Source organism: Lynx canadensis, chromosome D3 (assembly GCF_007474595.2).
Source record: "Lynx canadensis isolate LIC74 chromosome D3, mLynCan4.pri.v2, whole genome shotgun sequence".
NCBI lineage: Eukaryota > Metazoa > Chordata > Mammalia > Carnivora > Felidae > Lynx > Lynx canadensis.
The window spans coordinates 27,584,024-27,598,777 of NC_044314.2; the positions used below are offsets into that span (position 1 = coordinate 27,584,024).

Genomic DNA, 14,754 nt, shown 5'->3' on the forward strand with positions numbered 1-14,754 from the left:
GGCTGGCTCGTAGACCTGATCATGGGTACAGGGGTGAGGGCACCCGAAGAAGGCAGGGAGGGCATTGCCTGTGACAGCCGCGTCCCTGTCTCCCCAGGACATGCCCTACTACCGGTCCCAGTTTAAGAAGTGTGCAGTGGTGGGCAATGGAGGCATCTTAAAGAACAGCCGCTGTGGGAGAGAGATCAACAGCGCTGACTTTGTCTTCCGGTAAAGAATCCCCCAGGCTCTGCACCTGCTGCTTCTGCCCCCACGGCCCTCCCTCCGGCTCTGCGCCCTTCCCTCTTGTGGTGCCCCACCCCCATGCCCCAATGCTGTCCTTCAAGAGATCAGCCTTCACTCCCCAGCCCTGCACACCCTCATGCTCTGGGTTGTTTCTTGCCCTCTCCAGCCCTATCCCTTGGGGCCAGTGGCCAAACCTCTCAGGTCCTGTGTCTCCACGTCTGCGGAATGAGACGTGTGTAAAGAACGCCTCTGTTTTCAAAATAATTAATTTTTTTAAAAAGAGCATAGCAGCTATATGAAGGTCTGTGCAGATCTGTGGGTGTGCAGAACCCTCCCCAACTGGGTTCTTCTCTTCCAGAAGCAGGGCTTGGAACAAGGGCGGCCTTGGGGCTGGCACCAATATTGGCTTCACCCTGGCTTAACTAAGTCAGAGATGGGTCCTGGTATTTCTTCTTCCTCAGATAGAGCCCCTTCTAGCCTCTTTGGGTATTCTCGCTTACATCTTTAGCCTGGATAAAGAAGATGGGTTGAAAATAAAGGCTTAATGCAGAGGGATTGGGGTTGAGGCTGTCCACCATCATTGTGCCACTCGGGGGAGGGGGGGAGGAGTAAACTTGCCTCTCTATGCACAGGCCACAAAGATTCCATCCAGCTGGCTGCCTCTGCCTCCCTCTGCCCATAGGAGCAACATCTCCTCCCTCCCCACACCCTCCCCATGCCTGCTCTCCAGCTGTGTCTAGAATGACTGAGCACATACAGCCTGGGTGCCTTGTCTCTTGTGCAGGTGCAACCTACCCCCCATCTCGGAGAAGTACACCATGGATGTGGGAGTGAAGACGGATGTGGTCACTGTGAACCCCAGCATCATCACCGAGAGGTAACTGACCCTCTTCTAGACTTGTGCTGTCCAGTATGGTACCCGCTAGTCACATGTGGTTACTGGCCACTGGAAATGTGGCTATCCAGATTGACGTGGGCTGTCTATAAGTGTAAACACACACCTGATTTCAAAGACTTAACATGGAAAGGAGGATGGACCATATCTCATCCATTGTTTGTATCGATTACCTGTTGAAAGAGTAGTATTTTGGGGGCGCCTGGGTGGCTCAGTCGGTTGAGCGTCCGACTTTGGCTCAGGTCATGATCTCGTGGTCCGTGAGTTCGAGCCCCGCGTCGGGCTCTGTGCTGACAGCTCAGAGCCTGGAGCCTGTTTCAGATTCTGTGTCTCCCTCTCTCTCTGACCCTCCCCCGTTCATGCTCTGTCTCTCTCTGTCTCAAAAATAAATAAACGTTAAAAAAAATTAAAAAAAAAAAAAAGAAAGAAAGAGTAGTATTTTGGGTACAGCAGGTTAAATAAAACATTGTGAGCATTAAATATAATATAAAAATTAACTTTACCCACTCCTTTCTACTTATTTAAATATGATCATTAGAACATTTTAAGTGAGATATGTGACCTCAGTTCTATTTCTTTTGGACAGCACCAGTCTAGACAGTCTTCACGTAGATGGGCCAGAAAGCTTTCTTGAGTGTGATGGGGGAAGACAGCTCCCTACCCTGGTGTATCCAGGGGGCCCTGGGAGAAGACTCTTAACAAAGATCTCAGTCCCCACCTAGTTCCCCTCCTGGGGTTTGTCTGCCTGGGAGGCCTTGGGGACGGGGGTCAATGGGTTAAAACAACAACCAAGGGCCTAGTCACATCATCCAGGTCAGACCAGGGGTAAGAGAGGGGACAGCCAGAGACCAGAGGCTAAAGAGTTGGTAAATCAGGCGAGGAAAGCACGAGTGAGGGGCTGCGGGTCAGGAAGGAGAGAGCAGGCACACTCATTTGGGGTCTTGGGAAAGAAAGTACACGCGTCTGCCCTGAGGGCCCAGGGAAAGCCTCCACTTCCTCCCTACCTCCCCACCGAGTCCCCCCTTCCCCCCTCCACCCCGCCCCCGATGCTCTAATCCCTTTGGGTTAAGCATTGCCCTCCCTACATGGTCGTCCCTTTGGACTCCGATTGCTTCTACTTAGAAAACAGAAGGCAGGCCATTCATCTTAGGAGGTGAATGAGATGAAAGGAAGCGGAGTGGCCTTGAGTCCCCTGCATTTTCTGGAAAGGCCCCAGGGTGCCGGATGGGGGCAGCAGGGGCGGTGGGGCGGGGGAAGAGGCGCACAGGCACGTTGGGGGTGGGGGTGGGGGGAGTGGGCCGACCACCCTTCTGCTCCGGCCCCGCCCAGGTTCCACAAGTTGGAGAAGTGGCGGCGGCCCTTCTACCGGGTGCTGCAGGTGTACGAGAACGCATCGGTGCTGCTGCCCGCCTTCTACAACACGCGCAACACCGACGTGTCCATCCGCGTCAAGTATGTGCTGGACGACTTCGAGTCGACGCAGGCCGTGTACTACTTCCACCCGCAATACCTGGTCAACGTGTCGCGCTACTGGCTCAGCCTGGGGGTGCGCGCGAAGCGCATCAGCACCGGCCTCATCCTGGCCACGGCGGCGCTCGAGCTCTGCGAGGAGGTGCACCTGTTCGGCTTCTGGGCCTTCCCCATGAACCCCTCGGGTCTCTACATCACCCACCACTACTATGACAACGTCAAGCCCCGCCCCGGCTTCCACGCCATGCCCTCTGAGATCTTCAACTTCCTGCACCTGCACAGCCGAGGCATCCTCCGCGTGCACACGGGCACCTGCACCTGCTGCTGAGGGCGGCACAGGCTGGCCGGCCACCCCGGCAAGCAGAACCTCGCTCCTCCTCTCCTTCCTGCGCCGGGCAGTGCGTGGGCCAGGAGGCAGGGATGGGGGGGCGGGCACAGTCAGCTCTGTGCTAAGCCTCCTGGCCTCAGCCGGGGCCCTATGACCCCACCCTGCCCGTAGGTAGCATGCTGCTGGGCCACACCCCGAGATCAGGGGCCTTGAGGATTGCCAGTGATTAAAGCACATTTGCACTCAATTTTAGCATTCGGGAGAGTGCAGGCTGTAGTGGCCTTGTCGCAGCTAAAGAAAGGCCCTACGGAATGGAAAAGGGGGAGACTGGATGTGTGAGCATGGTCGAGATTTAATTCAGACTTTTGGCTTCCTGAGTTTTATACTGAGGCCTCAGCTGTGAATCGCTATCTAGAATCTCAGAGCTTACAGAGCAACCCAGCAGCCAGACCTTCCTGTGAAGACAGAGTGGCTCAGGGGGGGGTCCAGGGTCTTAACCACGCCCTTTCAAACACATCCTCAGACACACACATGCACAGTCTTGGTGCCTCCGGGTTCAATCCTGTGTTTGATATTCTGATGAGAAGGACCAGCCATTTGCACTAAGGTTTTCAAGCCAATGTGATTGACTCAATACGTGCTTAGCAATTTGCTTCCTCTCCTGTCTCCTTATTTCCAGCTCTGTTTTAACCAGGAGTTATTTATAAGATCTGTTCCTCTTTATGCTCCAGAATCCTGCAGAATCCTGCTACATTGTGTTTCTGACCTGTGGGCTCCGGGCTGGAAAGCACTGAGATGCAACCGATGAGCTTTGCAGACGGGAGTGCATCATGGCCTCCGACACCAGCATCACTGAGGCTTCTGCTGTGAAGGCAGGACTTGGCACTTTACACAGCCGGGTGGCCTCACGCACACGGACCCACAGAGCCTGTGCTTTGGGAAGTTAACTGTGCCTGGGCCAAAAGGGGTTAACGTGGCATTTCACATCTGAAGTTCATTCCCTTTGCTCCCCGCAGGGTGTTACCACCACGAGAGTGGCTGTACCTAATAGACACCCACGGTGAATTGCCTTAGAACCTAGCTGCACGGACTCATAGAATGTTAGTTCTGGAGGGACTTCAGACTCCAACCTCTCGCCTTCCCTCCCTCCCTCCCTCCCTCTCTCCGTTCTTCCCTTCCTCCCTTAGACACTTCCGAAAGCCTATTCTGCTTTGGTCTGGGGTTGGCCTTGGGAAGACGTGATGACAAATCAATTCAGTATTGCTTTCTCCTCGGGCCGGAGGGCAGACCGTATGCAGGCCCGAACCCAGCTGCTGGGTGCTCTGGGGAGGACGAGGGGCTGTGAGGTTTCAGCAGGGAGTCGGCCTGCCATTTGATGGCCTCCTTGTACAACGCAGAGCAGCACATCCCGCCAGTGAGACACAGAGGGGAGCGTGGGCCTGGTCCCAGGCCTCTAGGCTCCCGGCCCACGGCTCCTTTCTTGGCAAAACTGCTTTGTTTGGGCTTGTGTTCCACGCTGGTGGGTTGTCATGGAGTGCATGCTTCCGCCTCTGTTCTGAGCCCTGGTCCTGACCGGGAGACCTCGCGCTGCTTGTCTGTAGGGCAGGGAAGTAGCCACTGAGACTAAGTAGACCCTAGTACGCCATGAACTGGGGAAAACTCCCCAGGGGCGGTGGAGGGCTGCGCTTTCTTGGGCTCTGCCTGTTCCTCCCAAGGTACTTATGGAGGTTTCCAGCCACTTGTTTGTGGTTAATTGAGTGCAGTTCTTGAAACCGTGGAATGTTAAGACTGCAAGACTCCTAAAGACCATTTTGTCCCATTTAAGGGAACAGACCTAGAAGGGGGAGGCGGCCTGGGTCGTGCCTGGGGCTCTACTGAATGGCCAGAGCCCCTGAGTGACACTTCTGTTCCAGGTGGGGCAGGAGCCACCGTGAATCAGACATCAGGGTTCCCACCACTCGAGGGTGCTGCGGGTTGGCATCTGCCCCAGCAGGGCCCTCGTAGGAGCTGGCGATAGGACATAATGATCCACACCCATAGAGGAATCGGGACTCGTGGTCCCATTTCTGCCTGCGGGTCTTAGGGCGAGTTGCTTCCTCTCCCCACAGATCTCACTTTCCTCATCGCTACAACTAGAGGCTTAGGAAAGATCTCTGGGGTCATTGCAATCTCTAATTTGTTGTTGGAGGTGTTCCTGATGTATGGATCTGAGCCACAAATAGTATTTCTTATTACAATAGTTAACATTTAGTGTGTTCTCATTCTGTGCCAGGCCCTGCACAAAGCACTTTCTTTGCATTATCTCCTGTGATCATCACAAGACCCCGTAGGTAAGAAGGCTCCCATCAGGTGGGGAGGAGGTCAGACACCCAGCGGAGGAAACCATACCCAGGCGTGTGGAACCCCAAAGCCCATGCTCTGGACCTCTGTCTTAGCTGCCTCTCGGCCAGTGTCACAAGGGCTGGAACCAGAGGGATCCTGACGGAGGTGGCACTGCAGGGTGGACCCTGCTCCAGGGACATATGCTCTGGGAGGCCGTCTTGGGTCCGAAGGCAGTCTCTGCCTGGAGTTGTCCCCCACCCCCACCCACAGTGAACGTGTGCTGTCCTGGCACTGGGGGTGGGGTGGGTTGAGGGCATCTCTACGTCTGCAGGTGAGGAGAGATGCCCAGAAAGAGTGACAACATGTTGACTGACTTGTCCAAGGCCCCATGGCCAGGTAGGGCCTCGTTTGGGACTCACCTGGTCTCCTGACTTCCAGGCCATCCTCTTTCTCCCGCGGTCAGTGTTTGTGGGGAAAACATTTTTTTCAAAGGCTCAGAGAGACCTGGGCATCGATTCAGGAAGCCCCCACCATGCTCCTCGAAGCCCCGACACCCTCCCACCGTGCAGTGCAGACTAGCAGTTTAAATTCTTATTTAAGGGAAATCGATTCCCCACAAATAAAACAACCCTCGTGTCTTCCTTTGTGCTAAACCCACGGCTCCAGGGTTGAAAGGCAGCAGAAACAAGCAAATGACTCAGTGCTTAGCCAAGCAGAACGGAAGGTAGCTCAAGGTCAGATGCCGCCTTTGAGGCGGTTTAGCAATGCTGTCGAAGCAACTCTGCCCACCAGTCACCTGGTGCCATAGAGAGCAGAGGGCCTCCGGCCCTTGACTTTGCTGACTGTGGGGAGGGGGCAGGGACGGCACTTCCTGACAGTTGAGGGAGGGTGCAGAGCTGGCTTCAGCCAGGCCTTCAACGAATAATTATTGGGCACTCACTTTGTGCCAGGCATCGTGCTAGGTGCTGGGGGATGAACGATCGATCGAAATGATCAAAACGTAGCCCCTGCCCGCCCCCGGGGCTGACAGCCTGGTGGGCGTGTCCAGACACTGAACCAGGATCCCACACGTGTGCTAAAAGCTGGCAAGTCCGAGCTCGGGGACAGTTACCAGGGAAAGAGGACGAAGGTGTGCTGGAGTTAAGCTGGAATTCTGCAGGCTGGTGATTGCCAATGCAGCGGCTGCTTCTCAGACCTCATCCTTGAAATCCGTGTGACATGTGACAAGGGTGGCTTCGCTGTCCTTTTGAGTCCTCTCCTCCTTTGTTTCCTAACAAACCACTCTCCCCTGACTTCCTTCCTGTCTCTGAATGCTCCTTCTCAGGCCCCTTTGTTGACTCATCTTCTGTGAACCTCAGGGTTCTCTTCTCTCAGCAGGAGAGAAAGCTCATCTATTCCCAGCCTGTCTCTCCCGTCCTTGCGTCTTAGCCCCCTTACCTGCAGGCTGGTTCTCCCTTGGATCTTCGGAAGCACGCTCACCCCGGCCTCCTGAACATCTGTCCCTGCGCTGCATTGCATACCTCATCATGTCCTCAACGGGCGTAGTTAAAAGGACACCCTGGATTCAAGGTTGCCTCTTACCACTTACTAGCTGCGTGACCCCGAGGGAGCTGCTGAAGTCCCTGGAGGGTCTGATTCATTATCTGAGGAGTGAGGCCAGGACGCCAGCCTCTCCAGCCGTGGCGAGGGTCAAGTGAAATAGGGCTGCACAATGCCTAGCACAGAGCCTGGCACAAACTAGACACGCGGTGAGCCCAGCTTCCTCGGCCTCCTCCCTCCCCCAACCCTCCCCCAGTGAATGGCTCTCCTGCACTGGTGGTCGCTCACCCCAAAAACCTGGGTCACGCCTGGCTCCTCCTTCTCTGTCACCTTCCGTATCAGCACAGCTGACGGAGAACCACACTCTGCAATGCCTGCCATTCAGTGGCGGCTGCCTGGTGAGTGGTGATGTCCGGCGTGGAATTCAGACGAGATAGCGTCTTAAGCGAGAAAAGAGTGAAAATGAAAATCCGGCACACAACCCCACTTCGGCCCCTCTGTGAAGACGAATATAAGATATAACCCACTATTAAACTAGCAACACAAAAATAATCGCTTGGGAATCGATTACATTTATGAAATCTGTTTTGGCCTTGACACGATCAGAGATTTTTTTTTTTCTCTATTTTTGATTGTGGTAAAATACCCATGACGTGAAATCGACCATTTGAGCCATTTTTAAGCACAGTTCAGTAGAGTTAAGTACGTTCACGTTGTTGTGCAACCAGTCTCCAGAACACCTTTCATCTTACAAAACAAACTCTATGCCCTTTAAAGGACAGCCTCCACTTCCCCTCCCCCAGCCCCTGGAAACCAACACCCTATTTTCAGTCTCTGTGAATGAGATTATTCTAGGTATCTTGTATAAGTGGAATCATATGGTATCTGTCTTTTTGTGACTGGTTTATTTCATACAGTATCATTTAGGTAGGTACAAGCTATTCTCAGATGGCATTCGTTGTTTTCAGTGTCTCTGTAATACAATTCTGATTTTCCTTTCGGTCCGGAGCAGTTCTCCTGGGCCCTTGGTCCATCCCTGGCTTCTGATGACCTTGACACCTTTGCTGAGGCTCAGCAGACCCGGTCTGCTTTGCTAGCTGGGCTCAGCTGTCCTGGCCACAGCCAGTATCCTGAGAGGCAACAGCTCTGCCCATCTTTTTTAAGTCATTAGATGTTTCCCCTGCAGAGTCTCTTCTGTGAACCCTCCTTCTTTTTTCATTTCAACAAGCAGAAAAGGCAGAGGGAGAGCGAGAGAAATACACACTTCAGTCAGTGACTTAGCGCTTGGCACAGAAGCCAGAAATCAGTGACTGTCTTTCTTTCCATTCGGGGGACGGTTCCCTTGGCAACTAAGTAACTCATTTCCTTCAATAAAAATGACTTGCTCAGCTTTGGGGTAAAAGTTTTATTTCCTCTAGAATTGTGGTTCTCAGCCTTGTGTGCACATTAGAATCACCCGGGGATCTTTATAAAATAACCCTCATGCCGGGTCCCAGAGATTCGCCCAGAGAATCTGATTCAGTTGGCTTAGGGATAGGGCCTCGATCCTTTCAAAAATCTTACGTGACTCTGCGGCACAGCGGTTAAGATCCACTGTCCTAGGGCGGAGGGGCTCTGCCTCGGCTGCACTTTGGAGTCATCTGAGGAGCTTTGAGAAATACTTGTGCCTGGACCCTGTCCGTCCCAGAGGCTCTGATCCAGTTGGTCTGAGGTATGACCTAGGTAGTCAAGTCTTTCATCCTCTCCCCATGACTCGAATATGCAGCCAAGGTTGAGAACCATATTCTAGAGGTTCTTTAACCTGAAGCTGCGTCAGAGTCACTCGGAGAGCTTGGGGGTTCCCAGGCCCCAGCCTGCGGTCTCTGCTTCGGTGAGCTGGCGTGGGGCCTTTCTTGCCGGCCCCCAAGTGATGGTGATGCCGGTCCAGGGATGAGGGGGCCCCATCCTGGTTGGCCTCAGATTTTCCAGGTTTGACCCAAGGGAAGCCCTGCATCCCGGGCAGAGTTCCCCAGTCCTGGGCACACTGGGGGTTTGGGCACCCTGCCCTTGACTCCAGGTCTGTGCTCCTTTCTGCCTGTGCCGTGCATGTGGCTGCTTGGTTCCATCTGCCTTAGGTTTCCTGGGGGGGTGGGGTGGGGATGGATTCTGACCCAGAGCAGGGACAGGACAGAACCGGGACCCTTAACCCTCAGGCCAGTGTTTGCTTTTTCCTGCTGATGTGCCTGTGGTCCCCTGGAGAGCATGCCCAGGGAGCTTTGTGGGGGGCCGGTGCCCAGACCAAGGTAACCCCAGCAGTCAGGGTGTGACAAGGTCAAAGTGCCGTGAGATGGTCGCTCCCAGGGCTCCCGCGAGTGTGACTGTCACTCAGGGTAAGTCCCGGCCTCTTCTGCCACGCTGCACTCTTTAGCACAGAGTTCCTGGCCCACTGAGGGTGGAAGCTGGGTGCAGTGATCTGTCCCTATCCCCCACCACACCCGTGGAAGACAAGCAGGAAGGTGGTGATGAGGGAACGTTCCGCAGAAACGGTTCATGTGACCCAGGGACTAAGTTCCCTCCCTATTGCGCTGGGCTCTTCCTTCCTTTTCCACCTTCCTTTGGAAAAGGTTCCAGTTGAATCCATCATCTTACCATCTGGATCCTGCCTCAGTCCCTCCTCCCCACAACTGGAGGCAAGTCCCTTGCCCCTTCCCTCTGGAGATGCCTCCAACGATGTGGTCCCAGCAAGAACTTTATCCACATAGCAGCTCAGAAGCCCATATTCAACGGCAAAGTTTACAAGACCCACTGAACACCTTGCAGACTTGTTAAAGGAGACTATGATTACTTTCTTACTGAAACAAGGTCAAAGCACACCTCACTTCCCGGGACCACTTACCCAAGCAAGCTCACTCAGCCCTTAGGTAGCTGGGGACTCAGATGAAGGAAAATTGATTTTGAGCCCCTGAAATAGATGCTGTAAAGCTCTGTGTTAAAGACCAAACATTCTGCAAACAGCGGATCCCTTGTGGCGTTCGCTTTAATTTTAAATTCAATTCTAGGGAACTTGATTCCGGTTTCTCATAATAAAGTGAACGAAGAGAATGACAACAGGTGCTAGATTTAGCAAGAAATGGCAGCTAGTAGCCTAACAGTAATGGCATTAAAAAGACCAAAACTCGACATTTCGGAAAACAGCCAAGTGATCTGAGGCCCGTTAGTGGAGGTGCAAATGTGCTGTGGTAGCCCCGAGGGCCCAGAGCATCTTAGATCTGCTCACCCTGTGACGTCGGCGACCACACCGGGGGAACGGGAGCAAACAGCCTTCGGTATCCTATGTTTAAGAAGGCGGAGGAGCAGCTTACCCATTTCGGAATTACTTCCGTTCCCAAACACAACACAGTCCTAGAAATCTTGGTGCTTAAAAGGTTGGCCCTCAGATCTCTTGAAGTTCGGGTGGGTGCAGTAGTTCATTATCTGAGAATGTAGGGTAAACGAGATAGGCAGACTCACTCTTTTGGGCCGGCGTGTTCCCTGACTCTTCCCCCAAGAAAAAGAAGGCCAGGAGCAGGGGGGGATGCGCCCCTTCTGCTCCCCCCACCAATCCCTGGAAGGGAGCTTCGCAGCGTGGTAGACGGTGGTTGGCACGACATTCTCTCTCTGCACCTCTCCTTCCACTGGTGGTGTCCTGGTCACGCTGGGGCCAGGGCGGTCTCTGCAGTGACTCCGGCCCGGAGTCCTTTGTGAATTTAAGAACAGGACTCTTTTTCTCCGCCCGCAGATAAGCACTTCCTGCTTCCCAGGCACCGTCGTCCTCGGTTTTCTCACCAGGCCTCCCTGTATTCGTCTGAGAAGGGTGGGGCGGTCAGGGGGCGTCCCGACCTCACTGGGGCCCAGAAGGACGACTGTGGCATGCCCCCGGTCACATGGGATTGGTGGTAGCATTCTGGGGTCGGGCGCCCCAGCTTCCTGAGGGGACAGAGGGGGGTAGTAGCCATGTCCTGCACTAGCCTCTCAGGCTTCTCTGCTTTCTTCCTGCTGAGGTTGCCAGGCTGATTGGAGTCTGGTCCAGGCCTGGGCTTTACCCCGGGCCTCGCGCCCTGCCTCGGTCTGTGGAGGGCTCTTTGTAGCATTCATTCCTCTCGAGGTCCTGCGAGCGGGGCGCCCAGAGCCGGAACACCGGGTGGCTGTGCTGTACTTGGCAGAGGGTCGCCTAAGGCCACAGGTCTGAGCAGAGGGGGACTGTGGAGCAGGTCAGCATCAGACCCGTGGCACCGTAGCTGTTTGGGAGGAGGCTGATGGGGGCCCCAGCGACAGGTCCTCCCAGCCCATCCTGGAGCCAGCCCTCCCACACTCTTCTTCAGCGGGACCCTTGACTCTCACCGTGGCCGCCTTCTGAGCATGCCCTCCTGCCCAACGTTGCTTTGGGGGACAGCTAGTCCCTCCCTGGGGGCTCCCACACTTTGCACAAATGTTTTAGGGTGCAACAGGGTGTTCTTGGTCGCCTGCAAATTTCATTTTTGGACCCAACCGCCCTCCCCACAGAAAGCTGTAAGTCTTCAAAGCTGTGTTGTTTGAACCGTGAAACGTATGCAGATGTGTCATTATTATTTTTAACTAACACACTATCTCAATGAGCACACGCCGGGTCGTTTAGTGTTAACAGTGTGGAGTCAGTCCCCTGCCACCCTGCTGCCCGGATGAAGCTTGGGGGGGGGGGGGCAGACGACAAGGCCAGCAGAGGAAACCTGCCCACCGCCCCGCGGCCGTGCTGGCCCCGCGTCACTTTGCAGGGAGCCTTGCCCAGGGGCTCACGTGAAGGCAGAGGAGTTTGTCCCCGAGGGCTTGGTGGCACCGACGCCACTCCGAGTGGCCTGCCGTGTGTGAAGACAAAGGGGCCACGTGGCCGTGACCTCTGGGGGCTTCTCGGCCCGTGCCTGTCTCGCTGTCCTTTCCCAGGATCTGAATCACACCGCACGTGCTCCACGGGGCCGTTCCCACCGGAGAAGCAAAGGGAGGGCGAGGTGTCACTTGCTGGGATGTGGAGACGGACAGGCTGAGGGCGAGGGGGCTGATGCTGAAGGACGTCCCTCTCTGGCCCGCCCGGCTCGCTCCCTCCGCCACCCTGAGGCCTGATGCCTCGGAGGGAGACGCTCCTTGCCGGGTGCAGACGGGGTGATGGGGAGTGCAGTCCGTGCACAAGAGCAGGGGTTCATCCAGGGGTACGTCCAAAGTACATCCGTCCAAAGTACAGCTGTGTGCGGCCGTCCCTGAGGGATTCGGAAGCGATGACTGATCTGTCCTCGGAGTATAATCAGGGCATTTGTATCTGTCACTGTGCTTGCAAGGCCCTCAGTTTCTACCCAATAAAACCAGTCACGTGGTTCATCTAGCAAAAACTGGCTGTGGCCGTGTGTGTGTGTTTGGGGGCTTGGGCTCATGTGGCACAGCCCAATGCGAAGAGGCCGCCGGGACTTGGGAGGGACCCGTGGCCTCCCTCGGCATATCTTTGGGCAGTCTTGGGTCCTCATGTGACCTGCTCCTGTCTGAGCAGGAGAGCAGGTGGGCTCAGAGACCAGATCCAGACCATGTCGGTGGGGTCCTGAAGCAACACCCCACAGGCCTCAGGAGGACACGGAGAGGGAACCGCAGGATTGTGTCTGCAGAGGGAGAGTCCCGGGGAGGGCTGGAGGGCAGACGCGCTCATACCTGGAAGCTACACAGGCCTACCTCTCTTGAAGCAAAGAAGCCGTCAAGGTCTGGAGTCACATCAAAAGGCATTGGAGCACAAATTACCTTCTTATAAAGTTTTTTTTTAATGTTTATTTATTTTTGAAAGAGAGACAGAGAGCAGGGGACAGGCAGAGAGAGAGGGAGACAGAGAATCTGAAGCAGGCTCCACGCTGTCAGCGCACAGCCCAGCATGGGGCTCGAACTCAGGAACCGTGAGGTCATGACCTGAGCCGAAATCAAGAGTCGGACGCCTAACTGACTGAACCGTCCAGGTGCCCCTAAAATGTTCTAAAAAGTTCTTTCCATGCCAATGTCCATGAGTGTGTTTAAAATAGGATTATATAGGGGTGCCTGGTGGCTCAGTCAGGTAAGCGTCCGACTTTGGCTCGGGTCGTGATCTCATGGTTCATGAGTTCCAGCCCCTCCTCCAGCTCTCTGCTGTCAGCACAGAGCCCACTTCAGATCCTCTGTCTTCCTCTCACTCTGCCTCTCCCCTGCTCACACTCTCTCTCTCTCAAAAGTAAATAAGCGTTAAAAAAATTTTAAAAATAAAAATAAAATAGGAGTGTGTATATATATACGTATATATATACATACACATATATATACATATATACATATACATAAATACATATACATACATATGTAAATATATATACCTATATATGTGTGTATAAATGTATGTATATATACACACATATATACACATTATTTTTTTTTTTAATTTGTGCACAAACAGCCTGACTGGAGCTCACCTGTGGAAAAGACTTCCCCAAATCTGCATCTTGGGGAGGTCCAAAGCCTTCCCTGTGCTTTCCCATTAGAGAAGATGATGTGTAAACCCTCAGAGGCTGGCATTCAGACTCCTGCTTCTGAACATGTTTTGGTTGTATATCCCTTAGCCACCCAGGTACTAGATGTAGACCTTTCCTTGATATCCATGATCATATAATGTATATACAGTGATGCGGGAGGAGAGGAGAAAGCGATGGAAACCCCTTCCAAACAAGCAACCTCAAATGGAATGTTCAGTGCCCTCTCGGCGTCCCCAAGCTAACATGTCCTTGGCCAGCCCAATTGCCTGCCAGCCTCCCAGTGTGGACACTGCACGTGGCCCCAGCCTCAGCCAGCCTCTCTGGCCCCTCCTCTTCTTGTCCCTTCTGTGTCTCCCTGTCCCCAGTTCCTCAACTGTGTCCAGGGGAGAACACGTCTCTGTGCACTTGGTCTCCTACCGAACTGGGATCTCAGGTCACACTTCGCCTTCCTCCTAACAAGAATTTCCATGCCGGCTGCAAGATGTTTAAATGTTTCTTATTACAACTATAAAATGCCAAACACTGAAGCAAGCAACCGTGGAATCTAAGGTTGCTATTTGAGGGTTAGCCCTGAGACCCGGCACTGTATTCTAGTCTATCTTCATAAGAGAAAGAGCTCAGGGTCAGGGAAGCAGCAGTTCAAAATATATTTTTGAGTGAATGAATGAATGAGTCAATCCATCGATGAATCAATCAATCAATGAATCGGTGAGCTGGGGGACAGAAGTTGAATGTAGTTCATTGATTTATTTAATAAACACTTATCAGACACTCACAATCGGATTTGTTTTTCAGTAAAATCCCTCGGTGTTTGTGAGCAGGGTGGATCGGAGGGGGCAGAAGTGGTTGAGGGTGAGCTTTCCTAATACCCCGGGTAGCCTCAAGTGAAATGTTAGTGGGAACTAACATTTCAGTGACACGGGAAAACCACCAACCTCACTGCACTACATCACCTGCTCTGCTTCCAGAATAGGGGTGGTTCATTTTGAGATATCCGACTAGCTGCTTCCCTTGGGTGAGAAATCGGGCACATGTGGTGGTGGGGAGCCACAGGTGGGAACCAGAACAGGGAACAGGTGGGAACCAGAGCTTCTAGGACACGCCCTCAAGTTCTTGGGACTTCTTACATGGACTCTCTACACCCTGCTCACCCCAACACACACACTTGTAATTGGCTCATTCCTTCAACATGTCTTAAGGGCCACATTCCTACTCCAGTGGGCACTGGGGATGCATGTGACTTCCTTAGAAGGGAGCGCAGACTGGTGGAAGGGAGAACCCTTCGCTGTGTCCACACCCTTTGCTATGAAAGTTTAAAGCCTGAGCTTCTGGGCTCAGCCACTTGTATTGCTTTGCGTGGCCCAACGATGTTAGCAGCTGTGATGCAGGTGGAGGCCTCAAGGATGTTGGCAGCACCAGACTCACCCCCGTGCCCTTCCACCCTGGCCCTG

General features: G+C 53.8%; 1 protein-coding gene across 2 annotated transcripts in view; it reads left to right on the forward strand.

Annotated features, from left to right (window-relative positions):
- Positions 1 to 10,002, forward strand: part of ST8SIA5 (ST8 alpha-N-acetyl-neuraminide alpha-2,8-sialyltransferase 5) — a 60,359-nt gene extending 50,357 nt beyond the window's left edge. For both annotated transcript variants that reach the window (XM_030336554.1, XM_030336555.1), the window contains 3 exons: positions 98 to 210; positions 1,010 to 1,102; positions 2,450 to 10,002. In XM_030336554.1, coding sequence (XP_030192414.1) covers positions 98 to 210; positions 1,010 to 1,102; positions 2,450 to 2,918 — 675 coding nt within the window. In that variant the 3' untranslated portion in view covers positions 2,919 to 10,002. The remainder of the gene's footprint in view (positions 1 to 97; positions 211 to 1,009; positions 1,103 to 2,449) is intronic.
- The last annotated feature ends 4,752 nt before the right edge of the window (positions 10,003 to 14,754 follow it).